We start from the raw sequence: 19,623 nt of genomic DNA, 5'->3' as shown, positions 1-19,623 counted from the left end.
TCTACGTGATTTATTTTTTTTTTTTCCCATTCTGATAACCGAAAACTTCCACCGGTTAGGGAAAAACAAAAAATGGAAAGAAGCGGAGAGAAAAAAGAAATTGAGAAAAGAGAGCAACGGAGAAAAAGGTGCGAGGAAAAGGACAGGAATGAAGAGGAGAAATAAACAAACAAAGAAACAAGAGAGAGGCGGTGAGATAAGCGGAGAACGGAGAACAGAAAAAGGAAAGAGAGAAATGGAGAACAAAAAAAAAAGATAAGAAGAAAACAAGAAGAGAAGGCGGAGAGCGGAGGCAAGGAAGAAGAAGCAGAGGTGGAGGCCTCGGTAGGTTTTCTGAGCACCTCGTTAGGTTTGCTCAGAGGTGATCAATCTGTTTTTTGGAAACCCGAAATAAACAATCTTACAAGTTACAAGTATGATCCTTAATAACCATGCGTGCTTTGAGCCACTCAACCCAATGCTCTTGGGAGGGAAAATCAATGAAATTTATGCATTAGAAATCATCACTGACTAGGTTTTGGGAATACAACTCAGATAAAGAAAAAACAAATTCTAAAGCATTAACCGTAGATGAACAAAGAGCACTTTTCGAGTAGAAAACTAACGTGAGATTATAACTCCACAATTCTCAATATTTTTTTGAAAAAAAACTTCAGCATTTTAATATTTTTTTTTTCTCTTATGATTTTTTAGTCATCATCAGATTTAGTCAACTGGAGACCTACAGGCGCAGGATATGAAAAAAACACTTTGTTGAACCTACTGCTTTTATACATAATACTACTACCACTATACCAGAAATACATCCACCTTCTCTATTACATCATTGACATAAAATTGGATAGACTTTCTATAGTCTACAACCATCAACTTAGATGCCTGAGCTATAAATAAATAATTACGTTGATCATCTAATGACAAACCATGTCAAAAGTAAATAATCCAAGATAATGAAACATTCAGAAATCATAACCCGGATTTTAAGGGAGTAAATCAAAAAGTTTATTAAAAATTTCAAGCAACAAATAATTTGAACGTGTAGAAGATGATTAGTTGATTAAAATAAAAGTTGCAGAAGATTGTGGACCTTACCTACCGTCAGATTCGAATTGAGGCAGATGTTGGGTTGAAGCACCAGGTTGAATAAGAAAAGGCGACCAAGCCTAATGTGATTAATATTCCTTCTACTTGTTTGGATTCCAACAATTTGAAAATAAACTGACTTGATTTTAAGATCGATCGATCCAAAGGTTATAACCAGATACCATGAAATTTTCTCCTTCACCACCAGATGATCCAGCTTGGTCTTTTAAATTATGGTACAAATTTGTGTGCACTTATTGTCTAGGGATCAAGGTAGTCTTCTCAGAATACAACAAAACTATCTCACGTGGAGGCTGAGAAGGCATTGATGCAGAAAGGGACCAATGACAATACCTTGCATAACAGCGTGGTGCTGCCAAGAAGGGAACTTCTTACCAAAGAAAGAATGGAATTGATTGGTCAAACAGAAAGTGGAAAAAGCTAAAAAGAATTTTTTTTTTTTTTCAATTGACAAATCTGTATTTGGACGATTACAGAACCTAATGGTGTGGAAGCACTTCACTCCACTAGGGAAATACAAAGTGCGACTGCCATGCCCATAATCAGTGAGGTCAGTTGGATAGCTGAACTCTTGAATGTAGAGTTCCCATTATTCATTTCTGGGAGAACACCAGCAACAGCGATGTAAATGAACCCGCCCGCAGTAAATCCCTGCAAAAAAGTTGTATATCTATCAATAACTGGACCAGCCCACAAATAAGAGTTCCTTGAAGAGGGATATTTTCACCTCAATCAATGAAGATTGTCCTGGATCCCGTCCCATGAGCAAAGCCTGTGAAAACAGAGACAATTGTTGTTCATTTTATTCATTTAATCATTTAATTTATTTGGCACGGGTGGGGAAAAATTTTGAAGACAAAAAAGCCGCAAATAAATATGCTCACCAGTGCAGTTCCAGCTAAAGCTACCAGTGCAGATAAGAAGTTGAAAAAGAGGGCTTTTGAGACACTAAAACCTGACCTAACCAAGATTCCAAAGTCGCCAACCTGCGGAAAAGGGATAAACCAAGTGAAAATCCAAAAGGAATGGTTGGTGAGAGATTGCTTCTGTTGTCCATGAGTCTGAACATTTAAATACAACAGAATCTTCTGTTTCTAATTCAAATCAAATGCATTAAAGGTACAAAAGAGTGACTGTACAAATAGATGCAAGGTATGGTTGGAGCTGATGTCAAGAGGCACCTAAATCTACAACATGATCTTTTAAGGAAGCTCTGCTGCTGGAATTTACTTTATTGGGTGATTCCCTGGTTTGAGAAGTTTCTTACCTAATGTTGCAGATATGCTATGACATTGGAAAACATGGTTTCCTCAATGTCAAATGAATTCACATTCCTTCATCTTCAAAATAGTTAAATCATTTTGCGCTCAATTTAAATGAGTATAATACTTATGGATGCTTTAGCTATCATGTTCTTGAGTTTCAGGAGAGAAGCAAAAAGCAACATGTTGAGATTTGCGCAAATTATTGGAGATGCTGCCTTGGTGCGCAACTCTTGGAGCTGCTGTCTTGGTGCCCAAGTTTTGGAGCTGCTGCCTGGAGTTTCTTTTTAGGATACGTTCTATTTTCCTTTTGTTTCTATTTTAGTACTTTCTAAAATATTACAACCCTACTCACTCACTAATTCAGAGTACATTCCAAAAATAAAAACCAACTTTCTACGACTCTAAAGATATTTCCCAACAAGGAAAGATGATATCAAACTAAATCGACTAGGAAATTAGTAACTTCCTAATTTTGTAGAACACTCAAAAACTTTCCAATTCTATAAGAACTTTCCTCCTAGCTAGCATGCCTGATTATCACAGAACATCTTAACTAGCTTTTCAACTTTGTTAGAAAACAAGCTTTAAAAAATCAAAACAGTAGTTGAACTTGAACAAAGAAAAGAGAGAAAAAGAAGAGAAGAGAAGAGATATGAAGAACTAGTAGAAGAGGCCTGTGATTCTAGCTGAAGAGTCTAGAATCACAGAGCCCTTTTATTTATAGCTTCTAATGAATTTAATACAACTTGAGAGACAAGTAATTCTCCTCTAGAAAAAGGAAACAAAAAATTACAGCTTTAGTAACTTCCTAGCTCCTAAAATAAAAAGTTCTGAAAATATAAACTACCACCAAAATAGAAACTATGCTTTTTAAAAACTCCCAAAACATATGTAGCAAGACTCCTACATTAGAAATAGAAAGTAGAATAACATCAATAGCATAATATTGTTCACGTGAACAGTAAAATATCCCAAATTTATGTATACTTCAACACTCCCCCTCAAGCTGGAGCATACAAATCTCCCATGCCCAGCTTGCAAATAGAGACTCTGAAAACATGGTCTGAACAGAGCTTTGGTGAACAAATCAGCTAGTTGGTCAGTAGAGCTCACAAAAAGAGTCGCTATAAGCTTCTTCTTGACTACATCATGCACAAAGTGACAATCTACCTCTATATGCTTTGTTCTTTCATGGAACACTGGATTACTAGCAATGTAAGTGGTTGCTTGATTATCACAAAACATTATCATAGGGGCAAAAACTTGAAATCCCATTTCCTCTAACAATGAATGAAGCCACATCAATTCAGCAGTGGTGTGGGCCATAGCTCTATACTCAGCTTCAACACTAGATCGGACAATGGTGGACTATTTCTTACTCTTCCAAGTCACAAGATTTTCACCAAGAAAAGTACAATAACTTGTGGTTGACCGGCGATCAATGACAGATCCTGCCCAATCTGCATAAAAAAAGGCAACCAAGTCCATACTTCGATTTGGTTGATACTCGATAGATGAGCCCTTTTTCGGGCATACTCTTAAGGTACCGAAGCGCTCTCATCGCTGCGTCCCAATGGGCCTTCCTAGGAGACTGCATAAACTAACTCAACACACCCACAAAATAAGAAATATCAGGACGAGTAACAGTAAGATAAAATAAGTTTCCCAATAAGACTCCTGTAATGATGGACATCATCTAACAAGTCACCAACATCATGTCCTAACTTCAAGTGAGGATCCATGGGAATGTCGCTAGGTTTAGAAGCAAACATGCCAGTCTCAGTCAAAATATCTAACACATACTTCATTTGTAACAAACTTACTCCTTGTTTACTGCGGATCACTTCAATCCCCAAGAAATATTGTAGATCACCTAAATCTTTGGTTTGGAAAGATTTCTGTAAGTGTGCCTTGACTATATGGATTGCATCAACATCACTACCTGAAAGGACAATATCATCAACATAAACTGCTATAATGACAACACAATCACCCTGCCATCTAACAAACATAGAGTGATCAGAATAACACTATACAAAACCAAAAGACTACACAGTCTTGCTAAATTTCTCAAACCAAGCCCGTGGAGACTGTTTGAGTCCATAAATTGCTTTATGAAGCCTGCAAACACGAACATTGTCCTCCCCTTAAGCAACATACTCTGGAGGTTGCTCCATATAAACCTCTTCATGAAGATCACCATATAAGAATGCATTTTTTATGTCAAGCTGAAAAAGAGGCCAATCATAATTCACAACCAAAGATATCAAAACATGGACATAATTAAGTCTTGCCACAAGAGTAAAAGTCTCAAAATAATCCACACCATAGCTTTGTGTATAGCCCTTAGCCACCAAGCAGGACTTGAGCCTTTCAACCGTACCATTAGAATGGTACTTAGTATACACCCACCGATAGCGGACCACATCTTTCCCAGGAGGTAAGCCTACTAAAGACCATGTATGACAAGAATGTAAAGCATCCATTTCCACATCCATGGCGGCTTTCCAGCCAGGAATTTTAACAGGCTTCGGTATAATGCGTTGGAATATAAATGGTAGACATAGACAAAGCAAGGCAACGAAAGCTAGGAGGGAGATGAGAGGTAGAAACAAAATTGGAAACAGGATAAACAATGTTAGAGTGTAAAGTACAAGTACGAGTACCTTAAAGCAATTGGTAAGTCATCTGAAAACGGAGTGGGATCTCCACTAGAAGAATCCGCCGATGGAGAGGATGAAGAAGGAACATCCGTAGGGCCAGCTTCAGGCTCCACTAAAGGAGAGCCGCTAATATTGTTAAGAGGAACTCTACTATCCACAATATGTTCTACCAACTTATGTCTCTGCTGATAAACCTATAAAGGAACATTGCTAGTGGAAGGAACTAAAGAGGGAATAGGAGGAGAATCAACCAAAACACAGTTTTCAACAGACACAGATTGACTAGGATAACAAGGTGTCTTAAAAAAAGGTCACATCCGCACTTGTAAATTGTTTGCGAAGAACCGGATCATAACAGCGAAAACCTTTTTGAGTATGTGAGTACCAAAGAAAAATACACTTAACAGAACGGGGGGAAAGTTTATCCAAAGGATGTGGTATGTGAATAAAACACACAACCAAAAATTTTGGGTGGAACTAAAAACGGTTCTTTATTGGGAAAAACAATTGAAAAAGGAGATTTTTCAGAAAGCAAAGTCATAGGCATTTGGTTAATTAAATGACCAGCAGTCAAAACCGCATCACACCAGTAACTCTTGGGAACATTCATCTAAATCAAAATAGTGCGTGCAACCTCCAAGAGGTGACGATTTTTGCGTTCAGTCACTCCATTTTGTTAGGGAGTGAATGAACAACTGGTTTGATGAATCATTTCAAGAGAATCACATAGGTTAGATACATCATGTTGCACATATTCTAAAGCATTATCAGACCGAAAAATTTTAATAGGAAGAGAAATTGAGTCCAAATTTCATGAATAAAACTTTTAAATGTAGTTAAGAACTCTGTCTGATCCTTTAAGAGACACAACCATGTAAGACGGGAGAAATCGTCCACAAAAGTAACAAAATATCAAAAATTATGCCTATTGCTAATTCTAGAAGGGCCCCAAATATCGGAATGAACAAGAGAAAATAAGGACTCACTACGAGTGAGATAGAGCGTGGAGAATAGGTGGCACAATGATGCTTCCCTAACTCAAACGCTTCACAATTTAATCTAAACACTGATTTAAAATAAGGAAATAAAATTTTTAATCTAGGTAAAGACAGATGGCCTAAACGACAGTGCCACTGGAGAGCATCTACACAATCATCAGAGAGACCCGCAATAGGGGTAGCATAGTCCAGATAGTAGAGTTCGTTCCTTTCACACCCTCCACCAATCGTCTTCCTCGTGTGAAGGTCCTGAAAAACACAATAAGTGGGAGTAAAAGTCACAGAGCAGTTTAGTGCTTTAGTTAATAGACTAACAGATAATAAGTTAAAAGGAAAGTTAGCAACATGAAGTACGGATGATAAAGTAAGAGAAGGTGCAGGAGAAACACTTCCAGAGCCTAGAATAGGTGTGGAAGTCCTATTAGCTATGACAATAGAATTTTTAGTGGTAGATTTAGAAAAAGAGCTAAAAAGTGATGACTTACCATTCATGTGCGAAGAGGCCCTTGAATCGATGATCCAAGGGGTGGGAGTAGAAGTGACAAGTGTTATGTTACCAACATGAGAAAGTGTGGCAGCAGAAGTACCAGTGGATGTGGAAGCGCCAGTCTCAATATTTTGCAATCGGCGAAGGATTTGGCTTACATCATCTCTTAGAGTCTTAGACAAGTCCCCTGAAGAAGATCCAGAACCACTATCGTTGTTTGCTATAGTATCAGTACCACCATAAAAAAATGGCATGATTGGCAAGGTGCTTAGCCCACTCTGGTTTTCCATGTATGGCCCAACAAGCTTCCACTAAGTGCCCTGTTTTACCACAATGAGTACAAAGTCGAGATGTCTTATCAGACAATTGAACACCACGACCTCCAAAAGACCTGCTAACTCCCCCTGAACCACAACCACGTCCCCTTCCACGAGAGGTAGTGAAGGCTAAATTTTCTCCTTTAAAACTTTTTTCTAGAGAACTCCCTTCAGGCAAGGCAATACATTGAAGTCTAGAATATGTTTCACTAACGTTAGGGACATGCTCACCAGCAAGAAAATGTCCTTTGACATATTTCAATTCAGGGTTCAATCCTGCAAGAAACTTAGATACAAAAAATTCATTCCGTTGGGCTTTAAGCTTCTCTATATCAGTGGTGAGAGGTTGAAAGACATTAAACTCCTCCATCATGCCTTTAAAGGAATTGTAATAATCCTGCAAAGACTTGTCAGCTTGCTGAAACTGAAATAGCTTCTCATAAATACTAAAAATCCGAGTCATTTTTAGCTTGGGAATAGGTCTCTCGCAAATCATCCCATATTCCCTTTGCAATCTTATGGAACATAACATTTGCTACAATATCAGGTTCCGTAGTATTCCACATCCAAATTTTGATGATTGCATCATCTTGGATCCAACTAAAATAGGATTGTTAGTCTAGTAGGAAGTTCATCCTCAATGAACTTAAGTTTACCTTTTGCAAGTATATACACCCGAACCGCTTGTGACCACAAAAAGTAATTAGAACTACCTTTGAGCTTGATAGATGTAATTTGAATGTTTACATGATCTCCTTGAGATCCTTTAGATTCAGTTGTACTCATGGTTGAATCACGTGTAAGTGAAGACATTAAACTGAGGTAGATATCACTCAAATCAGTTTTTCAAAACTTAAAGTAGAATGAGCACAAAAAAAAAATTATGCAACCTTAGGACTAAATAGGAGAAAAAAAAAAGGTTTGCAGTAAAAAAGAGGTAACAAAGGTAGATAGAAAACAATATTTAATCCAAGTTCTGGAACGTGCAAGAGTAAGGTAATAAGTAGAGAAGATCAGTTCACATGAATATTTGATCTAACAATCTATAATATACAACATTAGGTGGTTGCACACCAAGGTAAACAAAAAAGAACTTCAGAAGAGAATATTGAGAACAACACTGTTTTGATTCAAAAAAGCTCTGATACCATGTTAGAAAACAAGCTTTAAATAATCAAAACAACAGTTGAACTTGAACAGAGAAAAGAGAGAAGAGAGATGAAGAACCAGTAGAAGAGGCCTGTGATTCTAGCTAAAGAGTCTAGAATCACAAAGCCCTTTTATTTATAGCTTCTAATGTATCTAATATAACTTGAGAGACAAGTAATTGTCTTCTAGAAAAAGGAAACAAAAAATTACAGCTTTAGTAACTTCCTAGCTCCTAAAATAAAAAGTTCTGAAAATATAAACTACCACCAATATAGAAACTATGATTTTTAAAAACTCCCAAAACTTATGTAGTAAGACTCCTACATTAGAAATAGAAAGTAAAATAACATCAATAGCATAATACTGTTCACGTGAATAGTAAAAGTTGTTTTTACTGTTCACGTGAACAATAACATGAACAGTAAAATATCCCAAATTTATGTATACTTCAACAAACTTCAATCCCTACTTTCAGGAAATACTAGACCTAAACAATTTCAAACACCATATGAGCCATAGCACGAGACACAACCTTAGCACTATAGCAAGCCATTGTAATTTGCTTCTTACTCTTCCAAGTAACAAAATTCCCTACAAGGAAAGCACAATGATCAGAATTTGACCTTCAATCATCTCGCGATCTTGCCCAATCTGCATCTGAATAAGCACACAACTTTAGATGAACATTTTTCTTGTACACAAGCCTTCTCCTGGAGCCTTCTTCAAATACTATAAGATACGCATCATGGCATCCCAGTGAAGCTTTTTAGGTGAGTGCATGAACTGGCTAACATCGCCTATAACATATGACAAGTCGGGACAAGTCACAGTAAGATATATAAGCTTCCCTTCCAACCGTCTGTACCTCTGGGGATTCACCAAAAGCTCTCCTTCATCCTTCGTGAGTTTGAGATGAGGATCCGTAGATGTATCAAGAGGTTTACACCGAAGCATATTAGTTTCAGCCAACAAGTCCAACATATACTTCAGCTAAGAAAGGCTGATTGCTTCCAAGAATTTCAACTCTGAAAATACTGCAAATGCCCCAAGTCCTTTATTTGGAATGGTGTAGTCAAAAAATTATTTACCTCATCAATGACTGCATTATCACTTCCAGAAACAATTATGTCATATCCACATAAACAATTAGTAAAAAAATTCCAGACTTTGCCTTTCTTACAAAGATAAAATGACCTGAATAACATTGGGAAAATCCCACTTCAGATAGTACTGAACTAAACTTTTCAAATCATACTCTTAATGACTGTTTCAACCTATAGATGGACGTGTGAAGTCAACATACTTCATTAGAATTCCACCCCTGAGTAACAAACACAAGAAGTTGCTCCATATACACTTCTTCAGCCAAGTCTCTATACAAAAAACCAATTTGACATTTAACTGATGAAGAGGCCATTCTTAATTAGCCGCCAAAGGCAAAAAAATATGCATAGAATTCAAACGAGCTATGGGGGGAGAAAGTTTCAAAAAAAACTATAACATAAGTGAGTATACCCCTTGGCAACCAGCTGCACTTTAAGGGGCTCTACAGATCCATCAAACTTATACTTAATCACAAATACCCAATGACATTTCACAAGATCCTTACCTCGAAGCAAATCCACAAAAGTCCAAGTATCCTTAGAGAATAGAGCCTTAATTTTAGACTTTATAGCAGCTTCCTAACCCACACTAGAGAAAGCCTCAGATATGTAGATGGAACAGTAATAGAAGACAGATATGTGGAAAAGGTATGATACTGAACCGACAAGTGAAGAGTAGTAACATAAAGAGAAATAGGATACACAACAAGAACGTTGGACTTTCTTGTTGTATTTCTTGTTTTATTTTAGGATTTGAAAAACTGTAACCAACCTAGGGACTAAAAGAAAATTTAAAAAGAAGATGAATAGAAGAAGACTGAAGAAGAAGAGAAGAAAAAGGGAGAGAGCTCGCATGTATGTGTTGGCTCTCCCCTAGTACTTAATTTATAATGCAAAATTAGGTCTTAGTTTAGGAAAGTTTCCTAAACTAAGTTACAACAAAAAGAAAAATTACATATTACATAAAATCTCCCAAATCTACTAAAAAAGATACTATCCTTGGAAGATTACTTGTCAACCAAGTAAAAAGAAAAATAGAAAGTAACTAAAACAAAAAGTAACTAAAATAGAAAGTAACTAAAAATAAAAATTTAATTTAAAATAAAAAGTGATATTTTAACACTACCCCTCAAGTTGGAGTATACATATCAAGGGCTCCGGCTTGGAATAATAAGAACATATCAAGAAACTTCATTACACTTGAGCATTATATAGCAATAACAGATGCCAATAGACACCAAAAGTAATTCATCCAAGAGATAATCAACGACTTAAGTAAACAATCTTTATGTCGAATGAATCATCCAATAATGAGAATAACAGGCAGTGGTGAAGCCAAACCATATCCATAAGTATAGCAACAAGTTAAAAACAATAACATCAAGGGCACCAACCAAATAATGCTAATAGTAGTGATGAATCTCCACACAAGAAGATAAAATGTGCAGACAAAAATCAATATAAGCTCTTCGCAAAAAAGGCAAGTGTGAGGGAGAAGTATGCATAGGTAAAAGACAATATAGGTTACTCCGGACCAAATAAGTAGGTAAAAGTAATATGGGTTGCTGCAAACCAAATTGGTAGATAAAAAGCAGTATAGGTTATTGGGGACCAAGTAAGTAAGTAAAAGGCAATATAGGTTACTGCAAACTAAGCAGGTAGATAAAAAACAGCATAAGTTACTAGGGACCAAGTATGTAGGTAAAAGGCAATATAGGTTACTATAGACCAATTAGGTAGGTAAAAGACATTATAGGTTATTGCGGACCAAGTAGGTAGATAAAAGGCAACCAATAGTTAGGTGTTGCTGTAGAATACCATCTTAGGAGGATAAAGATCTTCTACAATAATACTCTTCAACAAATCGTGAATAGATATAGAAAGAGTCTCCAACATCCCCCTCATGTGTAGCATTACACACCAACTACCACCATCTCAAAGTATGAACACAAAAGAAATCCAACAAGGAAAAGTAGCAGGCATAGAGCAATGTATTATTCACTAATAAAGCTGATCCAGCAGCAATAAATCGTCTCACACGATAAAGTCATGTTTACCAGAAAAAGAAATTCTAAACCACTGATAACACTCAAACAGGGCAGCAGCAAATTAAATCAGAAGAAATTATTGAACCGGCTTTGAACCTCAGACAATAGTAGCTCAGCAGAAGTGCAGTAACAATTGCCGAAGTAGTGATACTATCAGATGTGTTTACCATAAAAAAGAAGCAGTCATTGTAGTGCAAATTGGATTGAATTCATAGTTCATAAAGAAACATCTAGAGGTCCTCACTAGAGCAGTCTGATCTTTAGAAGAAAAGAAAATTCTTGCGTTGTATCTGGGACCATATAAGCAAACTTTCGCTAGATTGAAAACTCTAACAGATCTCGAGTTGAAGGGGGGGGGGGAATCCCAGTCCTCCGTGTCTTTTTTGAAGTATTAGATAAAGAAAAGGCAGCAGTGTATGTCAAACACATGACAGTTTTAGTAGTATATTTCAAATTCAGAGGCATACTCAGATGTACCAGCAGTATATTCCATATATATATATAAATAAAAGACTCTCGAAAACAGGGTACTCAATTGCAGCAGCAATGTAGAATGACAAAAGAATTCCGGTCATTAGAAACTTTAACCAAAAGAACTTAGTACATGGGGCTGTAGGCAAGGGATAATACACCCCAAGAAGAAGAATCAACTCAGCAAAGTAGCGAGTACAGGGTTGATCGCACATGGTCATTGAGACATCAAAAAGCAAGCATCTGCAGGTCTGTTTTGGAGAGGCAGCAATCACTAATCAGGCCATCTAAATGCTTCAGAACTTGGATCAGGTGTTCCATTAATTGTGCAAGAACAATCATCAAAAGAAACAGCAGCATCAGTTGGTGAGAAGCATGTAATTAGCAGGTACCTCAGATTGCAGAAACAGAATGCAGGCAGAAGCCAGTGTATATTGTTGTCCAGATAAAATTTATAATTCGTCAAAGGAAGAAGGCCATCACAAAGAACCACGATAAAGTAGCAAGCACAGTAGATCTCAAACAGAAAGAGATGACTTGTGGTGAATCTGGGGCTGTAGCAGATCTTGCACTAAAGTAAATAATGGCATAAACAATGCCGCATCCTCTGGGTCTTCTGTATCAGTAGTAGGTAAGTAAAGAATCCTTCATAAGTCATTGAAGAAAGATCCAATGCATAGGTAAAACAGCAGTAGGTGGCTGCTCACTAGGTAGGGAGAATGAAAGGGGAAAACGAAGCAAATGTGAGAGATCAGGGTGTCTAGGCTGATTAAACAGGCTCTGATACCATGATAGGATTTCAAAAATTGTAATCAACCTAGGGATTGGAAGGAAATTTATAACGAAGACTGAAGAAGAAGAGAAGAAAAAGGGAGAGAGCATGCATGTATGTGTTGGCTCTCCCCGGGTACTTATTTATAATGTAAAATCAACTCTTAGTTTAGGAAAGTTTCTTAAACTGAGTTACAGCAATAAAGAAAACTACCTACTGCATAGAATATCCCAAACATATTAAAAAGGAACTATCCTAGGGAAAATACTTGTCAACCAGCAATAAGAAAAATAGAAACTAACCAACTTAGAAAGTAACTACAATAGAAACAAAAATAGAAACTTAATCTAAAATAGAAAGTGATATTTTAATATAACAAAAATTAACCTCATATTTACATATGAAAATAACAGTTTCCACATATTTTTAACATATGCTTAATATGATAGTGTCCAGCCTCATTGGTAATAATACTTCAGACTATGTTTTTTAAGTGTAAGAAATATAGATTCAGGGACATTTCCTTTTTCAAAAGATAAGAAGAGGATAACCAATCAAGAAAATAAAAGTTTCAGCTCAAAGAAGAGGATTTTCCAATACATTGATATCCTTTTTCGCTCCTAGCTGCAGTGAGCCTGACCAAGACTCTGCTTCCTGGGAGACTTCTAGGAGACTCGGTGCTGTAAGAAGAGGAAATATCCAGACTTCCTTCACCATTGGCTGCTAACGGTATGGAATCCTTCGACTCCTTCATAGATTCACTCCTTGCAGCTTCAAGTGATCTGTGTGCCCTTCTTCTGCAATTGTAATTGGATATTGATACTGAGGTGGCTTTCCTTTCTGCTAAGAGTATGGAATCCTATTTTATTTTTTTTCAACATTCTTTTGGAATTTGGATTTTTTTTTAAGACCTAAAATTAAAGGTCAAATCTATAGAAATCTAACCTTCAGATCTATCCCAAACTTTATAGGAACATCATTCACCTAACCCTAGCAACCTGCTTTCCCAATTTCAGCCCAGTAAGATCAACCCAAACCCAAACCCTAATTCCTTTTCTGCCCCAGACTTCGAAAACAACCTAACCCTACTTTCGACCATAAGTCCCCAATTGCTCACCCTTAAACCCTTTTAGGATCATCATCCTCCAATCCCTCTCTACCATTGACCTTAGCCCTAACCCTAACTCTAACCCTAGAAACTCTAGAATTGAAAAAACCAAAAATTCCCAAACCGTAGCTTGGAGAATAATTCGGCAAACTAAAATTCTGATAAAACAGAATAATTTTCTTCAATTTTCAGACCTAAAACTAACCTGGAACCCTAAAACCTTCCCCCAATTAACCCTAGACTTCTCCATACATATCCCCAAGATTTGGAAGACAAAGCCCTTGAACCGTAGGCCATTCTTGGTCAATCCCAGCTGCTAACCTAGCTACAGAATTTTCAAACCCTGATTTAGCTAAACACCCTAAGCTGCAGGGTGTATTGAACCATTATTAGCTGCTGTCCACTAAGATTTGATCTATAACAGCAGAGTTCTTAATCTTAATTGTACTGCTGGTTCAATTCACAGGATCCTGAAGACTGGCCCAGACTGTTGTTTACATCAGATGGCAGTATACTGTCACAAATCACATTGTAAGTTTCTTGCTACACAATTACATGTTAAATAGGGATTAGGATTCACTTGCCTTGCACAAGTGTTCTTGTCTGACTCAATTAGAAACCCTTTGAAAAGAACACTTTCAATCACCATGACTTCGACCTCCCCAGCAACCTACCGTTTTTCATTCTTATAGCATCTCATTTGATCCATAATATTAAATAACTTAATAATTTAACGCCAGCATTTTGTTCATCCTACTTAATCCCTACCAAAACCCCTCTTCTAGAACCTGTTTACACCTTCATATTGATCAAAATTAGGGGTTCTGGGCCTTTAGCCAACACTAACAGGTTACGTAGCGGCTGGCTGCTTAGCTGGGCTGTAGCTCTACGTAGAGTATAGCAGTAGCAACATGCAGCAGCAGTAAGCAGCCTCTGCAGCTCTCATATAGGCTCAGTCTTTTAGGGGTTTTCATGAAGAAACCCCTGGAATTTCATCCCTATGTTCATATATATCAAGTATGAGTTCAAAATCAACCCCAGGGTCTTCTGAAATGAGATTTAAACATCCTTTTGAGGCACTAACATCATTTAGTCAAGGGTACTCTTGGTTTCTTCTAGAAAAAAAGATTCAGCATTGTTAGGTTTAACCTTCATTCAAGTTACAAGATTAAGCTTATTATGAAACCTTTAAAACACTCACAATCTAAATTTTGTAAGCACGTATTGGGTTCAGATCTAACCTCAATATTTTGCTCAGATCCTGTGACATATCCCTTTATGTTGCATGCTCAGATCCTGTGACATATCCCTTTATGTTGCATCAATCCATAAGTTCCTAAGTTCAGCTTTTAGGCGGGTGCTACATCCACCTTCAACTCAAAACCACCAAAATCAGCTCTTCAATCTCTTCTTGTTTTTCCTCTTTCAGCTTCACTGTGTTTCCACTCTTCTCTCTTTTCTTCACTTGTTTTCTGTCTGGGTTAAAGCTCATAATAGAATCCCTAAAACTGTATATTGTCCGGTTCAAATTTGAACCAGATCAGTTCATTGGGTTCAGGGTTAACCCAATCCAATGCTTGCATTTCCATATTAAACTGTCTCTTGAACCATCTAACCAGCCAGCTTTAAACCATTTTTTCCAAAACTTCAGCCATAATAAATTCTTTGGTTCGGCTCTAACTGAATACATTAACCGGTCCTAAACCAATTCACACTAAATCAAACCCTATCAAACCAATGCCTTGAACCTCTCCTTGACCCAGCTTAACCCATCTATTCAAGGTCCTCTTACGAACCAGCTTTTATGCTGAATGGACCTTAGGTCCACATCCTCTTTTGTTCATGTAAACCACTAATGATCCATTAACCAGGGTCAAAGGGTCAACAATCCTGAGTTTAGTTCATAACTCATAGGTCCAAGTTGCAATCCTTAATTAATAAAATAACAATCTTAATGCGGGGTATTACATTTACATCTCCTCCTTGAAAATTTTGTCCTCGAAATTGTCGTACCTGATTTACTATCTACTTGCAACAGTTCATAATGTACAACAATTGGTGGACCACAGTTGTAGCCCCAAGGTCAAGGTATCCAAACAACCACCCAGCAAAAATTATTGGGGTAAGACTGCGTATGAAAATTGCCTCCTGGACTCTGCTTCTATGGAAGCCTTTGGCATTGATACGTTGATTACAGTGCATACAAAGGAGAGGCTAATCTATAGGATACTTGTCCAATCCCTTCAAGTACTTAGAAAGTTTCCACATTTCTCAAGTTTAACTTGCCTTTCATTCCTACCTCATCACATCTTCCATCGAAGAAACTTCTAAGAATGCTTCGTTGCTAACCATGAATTCCACAACCTTACTTTTAACATTAGCATAGGTCTCCAATGATAGAACTACAACACAAAGTCAAGCTCACACAGCTCATCGAAGAGCTGCTGTATGAAGTTTCAATAAAAGAAATTCTAAAGGTAGAAGAGAACACTGCAGGGGCCAACACAAGCAAGCATAACATGACTGAAGACCAAAAGTTGCTGCCAAAGAAGTTTGAAGTAACACCTAAAGTGTTGCCCGAAGTAGTACCATTTTGTTAGATGCTCATCATGCCCTCAACCTAGCTTCTGATTTTGTTCTACCTAAAGAAGAAGAGGTAATATATGAAACTAGAACAACAGAGATTATACAGATAGTGAAAACTTTAGGAAGGAAGAAATGAAAGAAAGCTGACTTGGTCCAAGATAGAGAAGAAATTGAGAGCACTCCCGTACAAGCTGTCAAAGTTCAAGATGCTCTTGAAGAAATAGGGTGTGAGCCACAAATCTTCGACATATAGGACCACAAGGTTGGAGATGGTACTACAAATGTTCACAAAGACATGATCAAGACAAGAATAGTGGCGGAAGTTTTGACAAAAACATACCCCAAGAATTTGGATGCTGAATTTGAACGTACCCATATTGACTTTGTCATGCCCCGATGGTTCTTTGCAGAAAAAGCTCCCAAAATTGAAGACTTCATTCCTAGTTTTTCCACCATGCTAGAATTTTGCTCAGGAGTGGTTAAGGCTGCTACACACAAGTTATTCCCTCCACATCACTACCAAATTCGAGGACAAATTTTCTCAAGATGAGGAGAGTTGATGCAGATCTGACACAGACTTAGCCTATACGATATCAACCTAGGGTTTTGAAAATACAGGTGTTGAGCCTTCCATTAATAGGTTTACGTGGTCATGGGCCAATACTGTGTGAAAATAGGATAGTTTATTAGTTTAATCGATCTAATTTACTAATTATGCAAATTAGGTTAAGTAAGAAAATAGGTGTTCAGCATTTAGGTCAAGTACAAAAATAGTTGTTCAACATTTAGGTCAAGTACGAAAATAGGTTATTTTATTAGCTTAATTGGTTTAATTATGCAAATTTACCTGAGTTATAAAGGCAAAATAGTCTTTTTCTTATGTCATATTTCAGTTTTAAGAGTCTACATTAGTTAGCTTCTTTTTACTAGTTTAAATCAGTTTCAAAGTCCTAATTTCAGTATGACTTCTTGTGTAAGGCTATATACAACCACCCCCCCCCCCCAAAAAAAAAAAAAAATTTGATTAGAAGAAAACAGATTTGAATATGAATAAAAGCTTGCCTTCAAGCACTGTGTCTGTGTTTTTATGTTGATTATGTCAATTAGTTTGAATATTCAAGCATTAGGAGTTCTAAATCTGTCAATCAGCATGAAGACCCAAACCTGAACATTCTAGGTGAAAGCAAGAATACACATCTGCTACTGGTCAGAGTTTAACCTATTCTCTGAGCATTTCATCCTCAAGACTCCATCCATGTATTTGGCAGCCTAGAGTACATTCCCCTTCACATATCATCCTCTTTTCTCATTTTTTTTCTTGAATTTTCGGACTTTTCAAGAGACCAAAAAGTCAAGGTCAGATCTACATCAATCTAACATTGGATCTGTACCAAACTTAAGATACATCATCCCCCCAACTATAGTGTTTGATCTCATTCTGACCATCCGATCTCAAGACAAAAATATTTTCTTGAATTTCCATACTCCCACTATTAGCGTGGGTGAACCAATATGGCAACAAAGATAGAATCTCATTCTATTGAAACCTCTATGGGAATAAAGATACGATCCTATTGTAATCCAACCAACATGGAAACAAAGATAAAATCCCATTGTAATCCTATCCCTCACCCTATGGTTTCCAATCGAAACTCCACCTCTCACTCATTGTATTCATCTCTATTTAAAGGGAATAAACTCTCCCCTAGAAGTAGAATAGGGGGATTCATCTCCGTGGACGTAGGTCTTCCTCTTTGGGTGACCGAACCACGTTATATCTTGTGTTATTTTCTTCCACATTTTCTTTGATTTATTTTCATCATGGCATCAAAGCAATCAAGATCTAGTGGTTTTTCAGAAATGATAGTGGTGGCTTCCTCTCTAAATGGTGTTCAGTTAAGTGCTGCCTAAGGTCTATGATATAATCCATTGCGATCTGCAAATTATTTCTATATTTTGGATGAGAAGCGCCTTAGGATAAGTTTCTCTTGGAAACCCTTTGAGTTCTATGTTTTTTGTTCAGTTAGTTTTTCCTAACAGAATAATATTTGTCGAGATGGTGTTGGGATATTCCCACTTCTGTGAAATGTTGCTGTTTGATCTATTCACAATTTGAAAAATCAACCAGAAACAGGAAACGATCCAATCAACTTGGATTCTTGTTTGAGGAAAAATTTGAGGCATCTTCACTGAAGCAGTCGTCGTTTCACAGATCTGATATTCAGAGAAAAAAAAAGAGTAAAAGAATTTGAGACCTTTTGGGTGGAGTCTTTCTTTGATCGGATCAGAGTTTCCCTTCTACAGAAAAAAGAAAAAAGTGTTTACTAGTGGGTTTGAACCTTGGTCTTCCGGTTTTAAGGGGGGGGAAAAGTGTCTGCTAGTGGGTTTAAACCTTGGTCTTTTGGTTTTCAAGTGTTCTATTGAAAGTACATTGACCATCTCCACTATGGCCTTAGATTGCACCCTGTTTGGGCAAAACCTATTTTTAAATTAGACTATATTGTTATTTTCACATGCCATTTTTTAGCATTGGTATTATATTTATTCGAGTATTCTTTAAGGGGTGAATTATACTTGAAGCATTTTATATAATGGCTGAATCAACATCTACTATTAGAACAACTTATGACTTCGGAGTTGTGGCTCACTCCAGTAATGTCTCTGCTCTCAATGTTTTCTCCTCAAATTAATTTTTTATTGATTCTAGAGCAACGGATCACATGTGTTGCACTACTCATGGGTTGTTGAACTTTCGCATTGCTAAATTCCACTCCTCCATTACTGTTGCTAATGGAACCCAAGTTCCTGTACAAAGAATTGGCACTATCAAAAAATTTCCGTAGCATGTGATGTGTTATTTGTGCCTGCCTTATCATCCAACTTGTTGTCTGTTAGCAAGAGATTTGAATTGTACCGTTGTTTTCTCCACCACCAAGGATGTATTTAAGTACAACAGCACTAGGGGTGTCAACGGTGCGGTTTGGGGCGGTTTCGGGCTGGGCCTAACGGTTTCGGGCTAAAAAACACCTAGCCCAAAAACGGCCCATTAGCAAAATAACGGTTTCGGGCTGGTTTGGGTTCGGTGCGGTTTGGGTTTGGGCTAACTAACGGTTTGGGCTAACGGTTTAAATTCAGGTTGACTAACGGTTTATGGTGTGTAAGAAAAAGAACAAGAAGAAACAATTGAGCATCCCACAACAAAAGCGGAAATTATATGGAAAGCAAAGTTGCTATTGGTCAATTTCCATTAAAAAAACCCCACCCATCTATAGAAATCAAGAACCTAGATATTAAGTAATAAAATGACTATTTGATCTTTGAATTCATGCTTAATTTTTTTAATTGTCTATACCAACTACCTAATGGTAATATAATGATTCAAATACTATTTAATGTAAAATTACAAAACGGGTTGTAAAACGGGTTATAACGGGTTGCGGTTCGATTTCAGGTTGGCGCGGGCTCCACAACCCTCAGCCCAATTACGGCCCATTAAGGTTCGGTTTGGGCCAGTTCGGGCTATAACGGGCCAGTGCAGTTCGGTTTTAACGG

General features: G+C 37.2%; 1 protein-coding gene across 1 annotated transcript in view; it reads right to left on the bottom strand.

Moving 5' to 3' along the window:
- Positions 1–971: 971 nt before the first annotated feature.
- Positions 972–19,623, bottom strand: part of IAR1 (ZIP metal ion transporter family) — a 38,425-nt gene continuing 19,773 nt past the window's right edge. The window contains exons 10-12 of the mRNA XM_089161568.1: positions 1,989–2,090; positions 1,832–1,876; positions 972–1,755 (exon numbers count right to left, since the gene is read on the bottom strand). Of these exons, the coding sequence (XP_089017694.1) occupies positions 1,603–1,755; positions 1,832–1,876; positions 1,989–2,090 (300 nt within the window). The 3' untranslated portion in view covers positions 972–1,602. The remainder of the gene's footprint in view (positions 1,756–1,831; positions 1,877–1,988; positions 2,091–19,623) is intronic.

This window comes from Hakea prostrata, chromosome 7 (genome assembly GCF_041222555.1).
Source record: "Hakea prostrata isolate BN-2017 chromosome 7, UWA_Hpros_2, whole genome shotgun sequence".
Classification (NCBI taxonomy): Eukaryota; Viridiplantae; Streptophyta; class Magnoliopsida; order Proteales; family Proteaceae; genus Hakea; species Hakea prostrata.
The sequence above is the reverse complement of the archived record's forward strand: the minus strand, read 5'-3'. Positions and strand labels throughout refer to the sequence as shown.